General features: G+C 50.5%; 1 protein-coding gene across 2 annotated transcripts in view; it reads right to left on the bottom strand.

The window, feature by feature from the left end:
• Positions 1-394: 394 nt before the first annotated feature.
• The window catches only part of RNFT2 (ring finger protein, transmembrane 2), a 51,858-nt gene continuing 36,247 nt past the window's right edge, over positions 395-16,005 (bottom strand). The window contains exons 8-11 of one of the 2 annotated variants that reach the window (XM_059676442.1): positions 12,436-12,585; positions 10,798-10,863; positions 10,571-10,672; positions 395-2,066 (exon numbers count right to left, since the gene is read on the bottom strand). In XM_059676442.1, coding sequence (XP_059532425.1) covers positions 1,968-2,066; positions 10,571-10,672; positions 10,798-10,863; positions 12,436-12,585 — 417 coding nt within the window. In that variant the 3' untranslated portion in view covers positions 395-1,967. Of the gene's footprint in view, positions 2,067-3,167; positions 5,040-10,570; positions 10,673-10,797; positions 10,864-12,435; positions 12,586-16,005 lie in introns of those variants that run through there. The other variant, XM_059676440.1, reaches the window with a different exon arrangement.

A 16,005-nucleotide genomic window follows, 5' to 3' on the forward strand; every position in this document is an offset into this window, starting at 1 on the left:
ACCAAGAGACCAAGTTCTAGTCTCTTCCTTGGAACACTGGGTTGAGGACAGGTTGTTTTCTAGATAACAGACTCTCTCTTTTCCTTTAGGGACCCACCGCTCCCCCACTCTCAGTCAATGTGACTTAGAGCCATAGACGCCATCCTCCCACCCACCTCTGTCCCCACTTCCTGGGCTCACCACCCTACCCAGGCCTGGCCAGCCCGCCAAGTCCCAAAGGCTAAATGAAAGGTGTGGAGACAAGTTAACCAGTCAACCTTGGACTGGAGATTTGGGAAGCTGGTAGGATGTAAGCACAAAGCTGCTGGAGGTCATTTTACTACCACGTGGGACTGGACTGCCTGCAAATCCAACACTTCCAAGGAAAACAGCATTGAGGGCCGGAAAGACATGATTTTGTTTTTTAAAATATATTTTTTATTTATTTCAGAGAGGAAGAGAGAGATACAAACATCGATGACGAGAATCATTGATCGGCTGCCTCCTGCACCGCCCCCCCACTGGGGACCGAACCCGAAACTTGGGCATGTGCCCTGACCAGAATCAAACCGTGACCTCCTGGTTCAGAGGTCGAAGCTCTACCACGGAGCCACGCTCGTTGGCCAGAAAGACATGATTTTAATATTGTCACCCGAGTCTCTGAATGCCGCTCTACCTGAAGCCCATATTGTTATAGGAACCACAGTAAGTCCTTTTATGGAAGCCACGTTGAGTTGGTTTTTAAGTCATTGCAACCAGAAAGTTCTGCCGGATGACGTGTTATGGTGGCTTCACAGTGTTGCCCGGAGAGGCGTGAGTTGTCACCTGGTGCTATTACCACTGAGTCTTCAACAACTCGGGTTTGAGCCGAGCGGGTCTACTGATACAGTTTTTCTCAATATTGTAAATGTATTTTCTCTTCCTTATGACTTTCTTAATAACACTGTCTTTTTTTCTGGCGTACTTTAAGAATACAGTATATAACACATATAATGGGCAAAATATGTGTTAATCGGTTATTTACATTATCCGTAAGGCTTCCAGTCAATAGGAGGCTGTTAGTAGTTAAGTTTCGGGGAGTCAAAAGTTACAGGTAGATTTTCTACTGCACAGGGGGGAGGGTTGGCACCCCAAACTGCCATGTTGTTTAACGGTCAACTGTAATTTACAATTTAAATATCCATCATAATCCATCAATGGAAAAACTGTCCTTAAATCAGCCTATATGTTCTAGGTCCATGCAGCCTATAGCTAACTACTGTGGTGGGCACTGTAGGTGTCATGTCCACATCCCTTCTACCAGTTCCATGGACCTGGACCTTTGTGGCACCTGGCACCTTCAGAGGGTCGGGGCCTCCTCAGTGGAGACGGAAAGGTTCCCCCTGCACCCTGCCCCTCATCACCCCATCGCCAAGGACTGAGCGTGGAATCACAAAGACCTCAGGGTGGGACGGCTCTGAGATGCACCTGGCGCTCTAAGGCCCCGCCCCAAACCGTGAGCTGTGCCTTCTTGGAAAGGCGCCTTCTTGCTTGGCTCTCCCCGTTCCACTCACTCCCTTACTGGTTTCTCCGGAAGCGCTTCCTTAATAAATCACGTGTCACCCGATGGGGCTGCTCTGGAAAAACCGACATCAGGTGCCACCCACTGCACCAAGTGCTTCTTTGCATTTCTCCCCAAACGGTCCCACCTGGCTCACCAGGCGACCGGAGACCCAAGACCAGGGACGTAAGTTTGGTGGGCAGATGTTATTTATTGGCAGAAGGGAATGCAGGAGGACGTTAAAAACACCGAAGGCGGCTCTGTTTGGCCCAGAGCAAAAGCACTGAAAGATCCCAGCCTCGCTTGACAAGTCCTGCTCCGACCGCGGCTCAGCAGCCTGGAGGTCTTGTGCCCCTCTCTCTCCTCTGCGGAAGGTGATGAGTCTGTGACATCCAGGCCCGAAGCTTGCCTTTTCACCCCTTGATCATTATGCCCGAGACAGTCCGCCTTAAGAGGGCCGTTTCCAAGGACTTCCTGGGACTCGAGTCAGTGAGTCATAAAATATGAAGAGCAGGGTACTCCGATCTGATCTGACGTTGGGTGAATTCTGCTCACAGTAAAGGAGTTGCAGAGCCAAGACGGGGAAGGCAGAGAGGCACCGTTCTTCCCGTCCAAGAGCGACGCTTGGCAGCTTTTGCTCTTGGGCCAGGGAACACATTTGGCCTGACATCTGGAAAACCCTGCCCTGGCCACTCTTCCTCCCTAGAGCTGAAGTTAAACCCTCCCGCCCGAAAGGAAACCTGGAGAGGGTTTTCCCTGGAGGGTCGGGGGGCCAATAAATAAAATCCTTCGCTCAATCATCGCACCTGCCCCTGAATGTCCCCCACATGCGTCTGACACTTAAAAAAAAGATTTTTAAATTGATTTTCAGACCTTTGTGGCACCTGGCCAGAGGGGCCTGGGCTGGAAACGCAGTGCACACGGCTAGGAAGGGAGAGTGAAAACCACCGACGTGAGAGGGAAACATCGATCGGCTGCCTCTTACATGCCCACCCACCAGGGATCGAGCCTGCAATCCCGGGCATGTGCCCTGGCTGGGGATCGAACCTCTCAGGGCACTGGACGATGCCATCCAACGGAGCCACACCGGCCAGGGCCACAGGGGACACTCTTTATAGCGTCAGGGGCATGGCTTGTTTTTGCAGACTGTCCGAGAAGTTTTGTGTGTGCGTGGCACGAGTGTAACTGACAAACCAGTGGTGTATTCACTGGTTATCAGCATCCTCAGTTTCTCTGGTTCCTGCAGACGACACACTAGGCTTCCTCACTCTGGAGATGGCTACAGGGAGGTGAAGTGGTTTTCCAAAGTCATGCCGAGTTTAGAAAATAAACTAGCAAACAAAATACAAACAGACTCCTAGACAGAGAGCAGACTGACAGCTGTTAGAGGGGAGGGGCCGGGGGGCCGGGTGAAAATGGTGAAGGGATTAAGCACAAAAAATCAACTCATAGACACAGACCACAGTATGGCGATTACCAGAGGGAAAGGAAAGGGGGCAGGGGAGGTGGAAGAGGTACAGGGGAGATGAATGGTGATGGAAGGAGACGTGACGTGGGTAGTGAACACACAAGACGATATACAGGTGATGGACTATAGGATTGTACACGTGAAACCCATATAATTTTATTAACCAATTCACCCAATAAATTAAAAATTAAATTAATTTAATTTAATAGACAGCTCTATCTGCTCTGTCACATGCGACCACTTTACTGCCTTCTCCAGCTCCCATTTCTCCAGCCTCTTTGATGGCACCTGCAGACAGGGACCTCCTTCCGGTAAAAACCAGTTGCAGAAGATTGTTCCTTCCCCTTGGTTCTTCCTCAAGGCGGAGGGAACAGAGAAGCTGCGTCCGCTGGGCTCTGCTTCCCTCCACTTCCCTTTCTGACTTGATTATCCAGGCAAGTGGGATTGTAACAGCGCGGCCATCGCCATAGTAACAGAGCTTGAAAGATGCCATGCAACCCTGGAAGGGATATCAGGAAAGCGCCAGGGACGGCAGCGAGAAGAAACGGTGCTGGCTCGACAGCGCGGGGGGCCACGTGTCCAGAGTCTGCTGGGAACGGGGTGGGCATGCTCACACCGGCCAAGGGCAAGGGGGCAGCAAGGTTCCCACCATCTCCCCTCTGGCTTTCTTGCTAGTCTGCTCCCCAGCCACCCAGATGGCTTTCTCTGAAACGCCGTGGGCACCAGCCCATTGTGCTGGGCTGACAGTGAGAGGATAGGGCTGGGAGAAGGGTAGGACAGGCAGGGTTCTGGTGGATCTACATGACCTCCTGTGCCACCTCCTCCCAGATCTCAAAGCAGGGAGGGGAGTGGCTCTGCTATAGAGATTAGTGGCTCTCATACAGAGCTACTAATGAGCACTACATGAGAGTGACTCTCAGCCACCACCCTGGCTTGTGGACAAATCCCTAACATGGACTGTCCCTTTTGCTCTGGAGGCTGCCGGGGGAGAGGGAATGTCCACAGGGGCTGTTGACAGGTCTGAGGCGTGAGTGAGGGAAGGGACGGGAGGGAGAGAAGAGAAATACAGATGGGTGCAGAGACCCAGTGGTATCTGTATTTGGGCCAAAGCTGGCTTTTCTTGGTACCCACATGTGATGGAGCACCCCGGCCAGAGCTCGGGAAGAAACAATTTCAGGACCAAGTCTTGCCTCCTCAATGAGGTCCACATTAAATATGCCACGAACCCAGGCCACGCACGCGCATCAAAATCACCTCTTACGGTTTTAAGAAACCTTGTCTGCCGGGCCCCACGCCGCAGTGTCTGAGCAGCGGGTCAGCATGGGGGGCTCTGAAGCCAGGGGGGCCTGGCTGGAAACTTGGTGCACACGGCTGGCTGGGTGACCCCGGCACGGTTACCACACCGAGCTCTGTGCCACGGTTTCCTCTGCTGTGCAACGGAAGTCATCCAGGCAGGACGCCTGACGCCGTGCCTGGCTCACTCTAGGCCGAGCATTTGAGTTTGAAAAAGGCTTCACAGTGACCCTCATCTAGACCCGGGCCATGGTGGGGAGGCAGTGACGCCCAGGTCCCTCCCCAGTGCGCAGCATCAGGCATTCGGTTCTTGAGTAAAATAACCAACAGGCGGGACCTTGTCTAGTCCTGGTTCCTTGACTAGGAGGGGATGGGAGGCCTACTTGGACAGAGACCGAGTCTGAGTTAGGAGGCTTCCCCATACGTAGGGAGGGTGCACGCACTGAGCCAGGGAACAAATGCTGAAGGTGAAGGTGGGGGGAACAGAAAGCTTTAGGGAAAGAGGTGGAGAAAGGCGGGAGGCAGGGCACGGAGAACTTGCGGCCTGTTTCCCAGGAAGTCCGCAGAGCTGGACCCGACCACACGGACCCTCCGTCATCTCCCTGGGCGTGCCGAGCGTCGGTGCTAGTACACCTGGAAGTGTGCCGAAGTGGCCCCGTCCTTCCAGCAGCGCACGGTGTCCACGGCAACGGAGCGGCAGAGCGGGCAGGTGCGCTCGCGGTCCAGCCAGAGGCAGAGGCACTCCTCACAGAACACGTGCTGCGGGGACAGCAACCAGGGCCACCAGGATGCTTTACTGGGCGCCCACGCCATGCCCACCTCCGTCCGAGGAGCTGGGGACTCAGCAGCCAACAAAACAGACAGCTCTGCCCTCCTGGAGCTTGCACTCTAGTTGAGGAGACAACTGGCAAAATGAATCTTTAAAAACGTAAAGAATGTCAGTTTCAAGTGCTAGGATGGAAATGCAGGAAAGGGAGCATAGGGTATGCTGCGGGGTGGGGGTGGGAGGTGCAGTGTTAAACAGGGGGGCCTGGGAAGACTGCACTGAGATACTGACATTTGGGTAAAACTTGAAGGAGGGTGAGGCGTTAGACCTGATGGCATCTGGGAAAAGAGCGCACCAGGCAGAGGAAACAGCTCGTGCAAAGGCCCTGAGGCAGGTGTGTGCCCAGCGTGCTGGAAGACCAGCGAGGCCAGTGTGGCTGAGCTTGGAGTGTGGTGGGTGGGAGGGGGAGCTGAGATCAGAGAGTTGAGGGGGGCGGTGCAGATCATATAGGGCCTTGTGAGCCATTTCGAGGACTTGGCTTTTACCCTGAGAGAATTAGGGAACCATGGCAGGGCTCTGAGCAGAGGAGTGACTTGATATGATTTGAATTTTTAAAAGATCCTTTTGGAAGCCAGTCGGAGAAAGATAAATATCACATGATCTCACTCATATGTGGGATATAACGATCAACATAATTGGATAAACAAAAATAGACCCAGAGACAAATGGCGGGGGAGGTGGGGGGGGGGGACGGTTAGAGAGCAAGCAAAGGACTTGTTTGCATGTATATTAGCACAACCAATGGACACAGACACTGGGGCGGTGGGGGCTTGCCCAGGGTGGGAAGTTTCGGGGAAGGGGGTGGTCAATTGGGGAAAAAGGAGACATATGTAAAACTTAAGATAATAAAATTTTTTTTTTTTTAAATAAAAGATCCTTTTGGCAGCTGGGTGGAGAACAGACCACAGGGGTTAAGAGAAACACAAGGATACTGGAAACATTAACAAGTTCCGCCACTTTCTGGCTTTAACTTGGACCAGTGATTTAACCTCCCTGTGCCTCAGTTTCCTCGTCTGTAAGATGGGGATAATAGTGCTCTCCCTTTAGGAAGATTGAAAGCACTTAGTCATAATAATCAAATGCAGTATATGATTCCTGATTGGATCCTGGGTGGGGGAAGGGAAAGGGAACCCTAACTATGAAGGATGTTTTGAAGACAAATGGAGAAATTTGAATATTGGGATTTTGTATCAATTTAAAATTTTTGGGATGTGTGCTAGTGGAATTGTGGTTATGGGACAGAATGTCCTTGTTCTTGGGAGATGTATGCTGAAATATTTAGGGATGAAGAATCAAGATGTCAGCAACTTATTCTCAACAGGTTTAGGGGGATAAATTTATATCAAGAAAAGCAAACACAGTAAAATGTTAATGGTTAGTAAATCTAGGTGAAGGATAAAAGGGTGTTCATTGCACTATCCTTCAACTGTTCTGTAGGTTTAAAATGTTCAAAATAAAGAGTTTAGGGACAATATAAAAGTATTAACAAAATGTTCTTTAAAAGGAAAAAAAAAAACAAATAAAAAAGGCACTTAGAACAGTGCTTGGCCAGTAATAAATGTTTTGTAAGTGCTGGTGATTATTCAGTAATAGTTATGATTACGTTCAATTCTTTATTCTCTGTCTCGAGATGCCAGACTGGAAGGGGAGACAGGATCTTCCTTTAGCCTAGTGGGCTCTTCATCCATCTGTCCCTTCATCCATCCATCCATCTATCAGACTCTCCATCTTGCCACCCATCTAGTTCCCCATCTATCTACCTATTCCCCCATCCATCCACTCACCTATTCCTTCATCATCTGTCTATCCATTTCCCCAACCACCCAGCTACCCACACACTTTTAACTCTATCCACTCATCTTTGCACACTCACTCATACACCCCTGAACCTGGCCACCATCCATCTCCATCCCAATCAACCATCCCGTTTCATCTACTCCACCCATCCATCCATCCATCCATCCAATATTTACTAAGTCAGTATTGTGACTCTGCTTTTACACAAGATAGGCATGGTCGCCACTCTCAAGTTGCTTATAATTTGACAAAGAGGAGACAGACCTTACACAACCAGTAGCCTACTTAGCTATCTAGCTGACAACTGGGATAAGTGCCACGAAGGAAAAACGGACCTATGAGGCCATAGATCCAGAGCACGAACTAGTCTAGAGAAGGAAAGTGAGGGAAGCCTTTATTAAGAAACATTTCACTCAGACATTCGATGCATTTGGGAATTAACAAGGCCCTTTCACCAGCAAAGCAGGCCTGAGCCATGTGCTCAACCTGGCCGGCCGGCCATGCTGGTGGGCTCCAACCACCACTGGCTGTGGTGTGGCTCCTGATCCGGGGCAATGGTGTCTTGTCCAACCCCTCCCGGGAATTCTAACCCAGCTCTGGGAAGACAGCAGGGCACCAGGAGAAGAATGGGAGAGAGACAAACAGCCTAAAGAGATTGGCAGAGAGAAAGAAGGAAGCCTTTCACCTTGACATCAGGCCCAAATACTCACTGCTGCTACTAAGAAGGAGATGCAGATGGCTCAGAAGCATGTGAAAAGACGCTCATAATTAGGGAAATGCAAATTAAAACTGCACTGAGACAGTGTTTGTCACCTGTCAGATTGGCGAAGCTCAAAAAAGGCTTGATAACGCAGCAGTTGGCCAGGGAGGGGAGCGAGAGGTCCAGTCACACTCGGCATTGGGATACTCTTTATGGAGGGCAATGCAGCAATAACCTCTGCCCTAGTGATGCCACCACCAGGAACTTATCCTGCCAAGCGCTCACCCATGTGTGAGATGGAAGGCGTGCCAATAAGAGCTGATATATATATTTTCCCATTGATTATTAGACAGTGGAAGGGAGAGGGAGAGACAGAGAGAGAGAAATATGGATGTGAGAGAGACACATAAACTGGTTGCCTCCTGCACACACTCCAACCAGGGCTGGGGATTGAGCCTGCAACCAGGGTATGTGCCCTTGACCAGAATCGAACCCCGGACCCTTCAGTGTGGGCCAATGCTCTAACCACTGAGCAAAACTGGCTAGGGCAGAGCTAATATTTACTGAACCCTGAGCACATCCTCAGTGTGGTTCTACATGCTTCACTAGGATTCATTCATTTACTCAACACAATGGGCCCAGGGAAGTGCTATAAGTCTCTCCATTTCTCAACTCCCATGGCAGCCACATCCTATATAATAAAGAGGTAATATGCAAATTGACTGTCATGCCCTCGCACAAGATGGCTGCCCCCATGTAGTTAAAGATGGCCACCCTCATGTGGTCACAACATGGCCACCACAAGATGGCTGGCAGGGGAGGGCAGTTGTGGGCAATCAGGCCAGCAGGGGAAAGCAGTTAGGGGTGGACCAGGCCTGCAGGGGAGAGCAGTTAGGGGCGACTGGGCCGGCAGGGGAGCAGTTAGGCATCAATCAGGCTGGCAGGGGAGTGGTTAGGGGGTGATCAGGCTGGCAGGTAGAAACGGTTAGGGGCAATCAGGCAGGCAGGCAGGCGAGTGGTTGGGAGCCAGCAGTCCCAAGTTGTGAGAGGGATGCCCGACTGCTGGTTTAGGCCTGATCCCACAGGGATCGGATCTAAACCGGCAGTCAGACATCTCCTGAGGGGTCCCAGATTGGAGAGGGTGCAGGCTGCGCTGAGGGACCCACCCTCCAGTGCACAAATTTCATGCACCAGGCCTCTAGTTTGTAATAACAAAAGATTATCAGCTACTCAATGCCCACCCAGAGGAGAACGGTTAAACAAATTGGGGTCTATCTGAAAAGCAGGATGATAAGCAAATAAGGGGCAATTTCTTACGACAGAGTATCAAGTCAAAAAGGGAAGATGTAGGGTGCAGCTTGGGTAGAATATGCTGCAACTTATGTCATTTTGAAGAAGACGTGTTCAGTGTATCTATATGCACTTACAAAGCATCTCTGAAAAGACAGAAAGGAAACTGGTAACAATAAATGCCTGTGGGGGTGTCTAGGGGACTGGGGAGCTGGGGACAAGGGCAGGAGCCTGCAACCACTTTCCTTCTTCCATCTTTAAAACATTGTTTAATGCAGCTTTTTATTTTGTAATAATTTTACACTAACAGACAAGTTGCAGTGAGTAGAGTAAGTCCTCACATACCTCTCACCCAGTTTCCATTTCCCCTAATGTTACCTTGCGTCTCCACAGTGCACTTGTCGAAGCGAAGAAACCCACACAGACACGTGACCATGGACTACACGCCAGGCCTGATCAAGAGTTCGTCAGACTGCCTTCCCCACCCATGCCCTTTCTCCGTGCCAGGATCCAGCCCGGGTCCCACATGGCATTCAGTTGTCATGACTCCTCACTCATGAATTCTGTAGTCAGATTTTGGATCATGCAAATACATTCTCAATTTTAAAGTAAATACAATGAATAAAAAACAAAAAAACAAACCAGCTATAATCCCCCCAAATCAAAAGCAAAAACAAAAAATTTTTGCTGATGCCAAAAAAAGACCCCCCCTCCTGTCTTCTCACCCCCGGAAGGTGGTGGTGGGGAGGAGCCATATGCTCTCGATTCCTTCTCGTCTGCAGGCGATGCCTCCTCCCCGAGGCCTTTCCAACCTCGAGCTCATCGCTATCTGTCCTGGTCCCCGGGGACGCTGCATGAATCTCTCTTACACAGCACTTATCACCGCCTGCCTTGTTTCATAGTTATTTATGTATGTGTCTGTCTCCCCAAGGGACTGCGAGCTTCCAGAGCAGGGGACAGGGTCTGTGTGCCCTCTGCCTCCCCTCCCTGGTGTCTGATAGGATGCTTGACTCATACACATTTGCTGAATTGACATCTTTGCCCCTGATGTCAGGAGGAGGAGGATGGAGGAAGAGGAGGAGGAGAAGGAGGAGAGGGGGTACACATAGGAAATTAAAGGGACTAACCAGTACTTAACTGCTATAGGTTGGTGACCCACAAGTAATCATAATAAAAACAAATGGTAAATCTAATTATAATGATAATTATATATATGAACGACTTCTATGACTAAATAATTCAAATTTAGTTCTTTCCAGAGATGATCTCATTTAATCGTAATATTAGCTCTACAAAGTAGATGTTATTGTGATACCCATTTTGTAAATGAGAAAAAGCAAGGCTTGGGGAGATGGAATGACCCACCTAGGGTCCAGAGTGCTGCTGGGTTTCACAATCACGATATTCTGACACTAAGCCTTAGTGAATTTTCCATTTTCGACATGGAAACTGAGGTTCAGAGAGGTCAAGTAACCTGGTCCAGGTGCCCCAGCTAATGAGAGACAGAGCTGAGATCGGAACCCAGATCTGACTCCAGTCTGGACCACACTGTTCTCAAAGACCCATCCCAGAGCCTCAAGGTTTGGTCAAGGGAAAGGCACTTGAGACTTCTGCCTGGGGCAGGGCCTGCCGGTCCCCCAGCCTCAGCCTCTGATGCCCCTGCCCGGCCCTGCTCACCTGGCACATAAGGATCAGAGGCTCCCGGAACTCGGCCTGGCAGATGGCACAGATATCGCCAGCCTCTGTGCACTGCTGCCCAGTGGCCCGGACTCCGTAATTCTGTTTGTGGGATGGGGAGAGAGAGAGACACAGCTGTGGACCCCGAGAAGCACGCTGAGACCTGTTTCCGGCTCTTGGCTCCCAGTTCCTGTGGCTTTGGCCAGGACCACATGAAGCCGACTCACCTGCGAGGTACACAGAAGCTTCAGGGCTTTCCTGACTCCACCCACGCGGCCACAGATGTCGAAGGACTGAAAGGAGAGCAGGGTGACGGCTGAAAAGCATCCCAGGATTGTACAGGATCTCGCTTACCACTCCCGAGCCGCCCCCGCTGCCCCCCTCGTCTTTGCCTCGGAGCATTTTCATGGCACTTCCTCCCATCTGAAACTCCCCCTTCCCACCAGTTCTGCTTGGCTTTGGACTTCCTGCCTTCCATCAACAGCCTCCCCTGTCCCTGGGCCAGGAGAGCAAATACATGGCATGCACACTGCCTTTTCCTCTCCCAAGCCCAGGGCAGGCATTGCTAATCGATCACAACACTCTTCTCCTGAGCCCAGCCAGAGCAGATGATCCTCCAGCTAGCACTCCAGTCAGCCACTTCCAGTCGATCAGGATCAGTCGGCTAGATAAGCCCCATGGGCTGACACAGCCTGCACTGCCTGGCTAGCCCTGCTGGGAAGAAAGACCGAGAACACAAGCCTTTCCCCAGGATTCTCCAAGGTCAAAGAAAGAGGAGGATGTACTTATTGTGAGGGGGAAACTGATCTGTACTAATGATGAGAAGGGAAGGACCGCAAACTGATCTGCAGAGCTGACGGTGTGCCATTTAGCAGGAACAGAAAGCGCATTCAGGGGCAGTGAGGTCTGGGGTTAAGAGCGGCATGGTTTGGAAGCAGGCTGCCTGGGTGGACGCTCATGCTGTTATCTCTAGCTGAGCGACCCTGACCCTGGCAAGTTACTTCCCCCTGAGCCTCAGCTTCCTCGCCGAAAGCAATGGTGGTACGTACTCTGAAGAGTTGTGAAGATTCTGTGAAAGGCTAGCCTGTGGTGAGCTTTATGGACAAGAAATGAGGGTGGCCCTGGCCGGTCTGGCTCAGTGGTTGGAACGCTGGCCCACCGACTAAAGTGTCGCAGGTTCGATTCCCGGGCAGGGGCACATGCCTTGGTTTCAGGCTCAATCCTCAGCCCTAGTTGGAGCCAGAACATCAGGCAACCAATCGATGTACATCTCTCAGGTTGATGTTTGTTTCTCTCTCTCTCTCTCTCTCTCTCTCTCTCTCTCTCTCTCTCTCTCTCTTCTCCCCCCTCCCTCCCTCCCTCCTTCCTCTCTTCCACTCTGTCTAAAAAATCAATGGAAAAAATATCCTTGGGTGAGGATTACAAAAGAGAAGAAAATAAATTAGGGTGGATTTAACCATGAAAAGAAATGAAGTCCTGACAGGCCGCAGTGTGGAGGAATCTTGGAAACATGCTGCTCAGTGAGAGAAGCCAGACACACAAGGTCACACATTGCGTGACTCCCGTTATATAAAGTGTCCGGAACAAGCACATCCACACGATAGAAAGACTAGTGATTCCAGGGGCTGGGGCTGGGGATGAGGAGGGTAGAGAAATGGGGAGCGACTGCTTCCTGGGTACAGGGTTCTTTTTGGGGATGAAAATGTCTTGGAACCAGACAGAGGTGGTGGTTGCACAACATTGCGAATCTGCTACATGTCACTGAATTTTGTGTTGTGTGAATTTTCCCTCAATTTAAAAGAGAGAGATGAGGAACGGGGCCTCCGTAGGCCCGCCCTCCAGCCCGCCAACCCCCGCCACCTCACCTTGCAGAGGCTGTAGAGGATCATCAGGACCCCTCCCAGAAAGTGGCTGTTGGAGGAGTCGTCACCCATGATGTATTTGTACCACAGCTGGATGGGGACCAGCGATCGGAACAGCTGGCTCAACTCCTCGATGACCAGATAGAACTTTCCCTGCAACCACACGAAAAGCATCAATTATTATTAGCAGTAAAGACCCAAAGGACCCAGCGGGGGCCCCCAGCCTGGGCAGTAATGACATTCCAGGTCACAGGCAGGCCATTAATCAGCTTTGGAAAGCACTCAGGCCCGCTCCTAATGGGCCTGAGATATGGCCGGGGAGACGTGGCCCCTGCCCGCTGCCCTCACCCGCTGCCCACCAGCCCAGAAGATCAGGGCTCCACAGATCATGTTTCAGGGAGGGAGAAACCAGACACCTTTGGCAGAGAGCTGGAGTGGGGTCCCTCCCTGGTGTCTGCTGTGGCTTGGAGGGCTCAAAGCCACACGTCGGGGCACAGTCCCTGCCCCGCACACAGATCACCCTCACCTCCAAGAGCTGACCCAGGCATCACGGGACAGCCCTCAGAGGCATGGGCAGGATGGACTGCAGGAGGCAGGTTAGGGCAGGCCAAGAGGTGGACGGGGGTAAGACATGTGCTCTCCTTCCCAGCTCACCATCTGCTGTCACCAAGGAGGCAGGGTACTATCTGGGGAAAGAACATAGACTTGGGGACTCAGGCAAGGCCAGGTGTGAATCTTATCCTGCTGAACGTCTGTGAGCCTCAGTTTCCACATCTACAGAATGGGAGTCCCATTCCCACCTTCTGAGGTTGCTGTGAGGATTAAAGGGGACGCACACGGAACGCAGAGCGGTGTTCAACAATTCTATTTCCCTTCCTCTTGGACAAGGCCCCCAAGCTTGCGGTGGCCTGTGCTCTAAAATGGAACTGAAAAAAACCCTGCCCTGTCCTGTCTAATAAAGTTAAACTTGCATCTACTTATGACCCAGCAACTCCACTCCTAGGTGTGTACCCGAGGGAAATGAACACATATGTCCATTTGTATGCTAATGGTCATAGCAGCTTTATTCATAAGATCCCCAACCTGGAGACAGCCCAAATGTCCATCAGTGGGAGAGCAGATAAACAGATTGTGGTGTATTTATACAATAGGGTACTACTCAGCAATAAACATGAACAAATGGCTGGTACATACAACATGGATGAATGTCACAGGCATTAGGTTGAATCAAAGGAGACAGTTATACAAGAGGACATACTGTATAATTCTGACTTATCGACCAGCCTAGAGTAGGTAACACTAACCTGCCGTGATAGAAATCAGGTTAGTGGTTGCCTGGGGTGAGTGGGGGGCGGACTGACTGTAAGGGGCACGAGGGAACTTTGGGGAGTGATAGAAATCTTTTATCTCGTGACTGGGATGGTGGTTACACGGACGTCTATATTTGGCAGGACTCATTGAAATATAGCTTCAAATCTGTGCGCTTTACTGTATTTAAATTATACCTCAATAAAACGATTGAAACTAACGGAGGAACGAACACAGACACAAACAAATAGCCCTGCCCCAGGCAGGCCTAGCCTTTACAAAAATGTCAATAATCTTTGCTCTAACAATTCTACTTCTAGGAATTGACCCTAAGAATAATTACAGGTGTGTGCTGCGATGTGCCAGTAGGAATGGTCAGCGTAGCATTCTTTGTAACAGTACAAACCCAAACCAGTTACACTCTAAATGAGGGTCTGATTACAGCAGAGAGCTACGATGCAAAGCCAGCAGCCATTCAAATATTACCCTGAAAAACAGGTCCTTCACAGTGAAGAAACCCAGCACACAGCACATTCACCAAGTGATCAAGGTTAACGCCCCCAGTAATAAATCAAATGGACAACCTAAACCCCCTGATAGGATGCACTGGGAAGGAAACAGCATCACTTCTGATAAAAAACAAATTCAGGCCCTAACCGGTTTGGCTCAGTGGATAGAGCATCGGCCTGCGGACTCAAGGGTCCCAGGTTTGATTCCGGTCAAGGGCATGTACCTTGGTTGCGGGCACATCCCCAGTGGGGAGTGTGCAGGAGGCAGCTGATCGATGTTTCTCTCTCATCGATGTTTCTAACTCTCTATCCCTCTCCCTTGCTCTCTGTAAAAAAATCAGTAAAATATATTTGAAACAAACAAACAAACAAACAAACAAACAAACAAACAAACAAACAAAACAAATTCAGAACCTCAATAGAATCATGAGGAAACAAGAGACAAATCCAAATTGAGGGACATTCTGCAGAGTAACTGTCCAGCCTCTTCAAAAGTGTCAAGGTCACAAAAGACAAAGAAAAGACCAAGGAACTGGCAGATCGAAGAGGATTAAGGAGACAAAATAAGTGCAACATGGGATCTTGGATTTGATCCTGGAGTTAGGAAAACGCGTGAGACAGTTGGTAAAATCTGAGTAAGGTCTGCAGTTTAGTTAATAGTAACGGTACCCGTGTAAATTTCCTGGTGTTGCTAACTGTAACCTGGTTCTATTACATGTGAATGTTAGGGGAAGCTGGGCGAAGGATATAACAACTCTACTACTTTTGCAACTTTCGAGTCTAAAAGTATTTCAAGATAAAGAAGAAGTCATCCTGACCACGAATATCTATTGACTCAGGGAAACGCTCATAGAGTTCTAAGTAGAAAAAGTATGGTATGCAGAAACACTCATTTTCCTTGTGTTTTTCTGTCTTCTCCATTTTTTGTTTTGTGCTGAGCATGTGATATATTTAAATGACACGGGGGAGAAAAGGTTATAAAAACATGTTGTGCATCCAACTAATGGACGGTGTGCAGGGTGTGAACGGGACTTTATGGCCACCCTGTTATATTCTGTCCTGATGGGCTGGGCACTGGACACATGCGGAAGGGGACCCCTTGAGATGGATGTGCCCACTTCGGCTAAGGACCAAGGAAGGACATCTCTGTGACTGTTTGGCTGCCTCCCTATTGTGAGGTCATTTGCTTGGTGGCCTCCTTTCCCCCTCTGGACTCCCACGAGCCCGACTCCCAGAAACATCCCCTGGAGGGGAATACGGGTTTCCCTCTGGAGCCTGTGGGAGGGTGGTGGTGACCACAGAGCAGAGATGTGGGGCAGGGCCATCATGTCTGACGTGCCAAAGGTGCGATGGATGTTGGAGCAATGGCGCAGCAGCCCAGGGATGCCTAGGGCTGCCCATGCCCTGACAGCAGGCTCTAGGCTCCGCAGAATACCCAGGCTGTGAGCTCTGTTTTCCTGCACCACCAACCTCAGCTGCCCCATGCCCCCCTCAGTGCTCTCAACTACCGCATGTTCCATCTCATCTGGACCAACAGCCCAGTCTCTCCCGACTTCCAACCTTAACTTGCTTGTATCACTTCTCCTTGAACCTCCAAAGAACTCTCCTTTCTTCCTACTTCTCTGCCTTCCATCCTTCCCTCCCTCCCTCCTTCCTTCCCTCCCTCCCTCCCTCCTTCCCTCCCTCCTTCCCTCCCTCTGTTCCTTCCATTACTGATGATGGGGACTCCAATACATCCCCAGAATTTCAGAGCAGG

This window comes from Myotis daubentonii, chromosome 19 (assembly GCF_963259705.1).
Source record: "Myotis daubentonii chromosome 19, mMyoDau2.1, whole genome shotgun sequence".
In the NCBI taxonomy this organism is placed as follows: Eukaryota; Metazoa; Chordata; class Mammalia; order Chiroptera; family Vespertilionidae; genus Myotis; species Myotis daubentonii.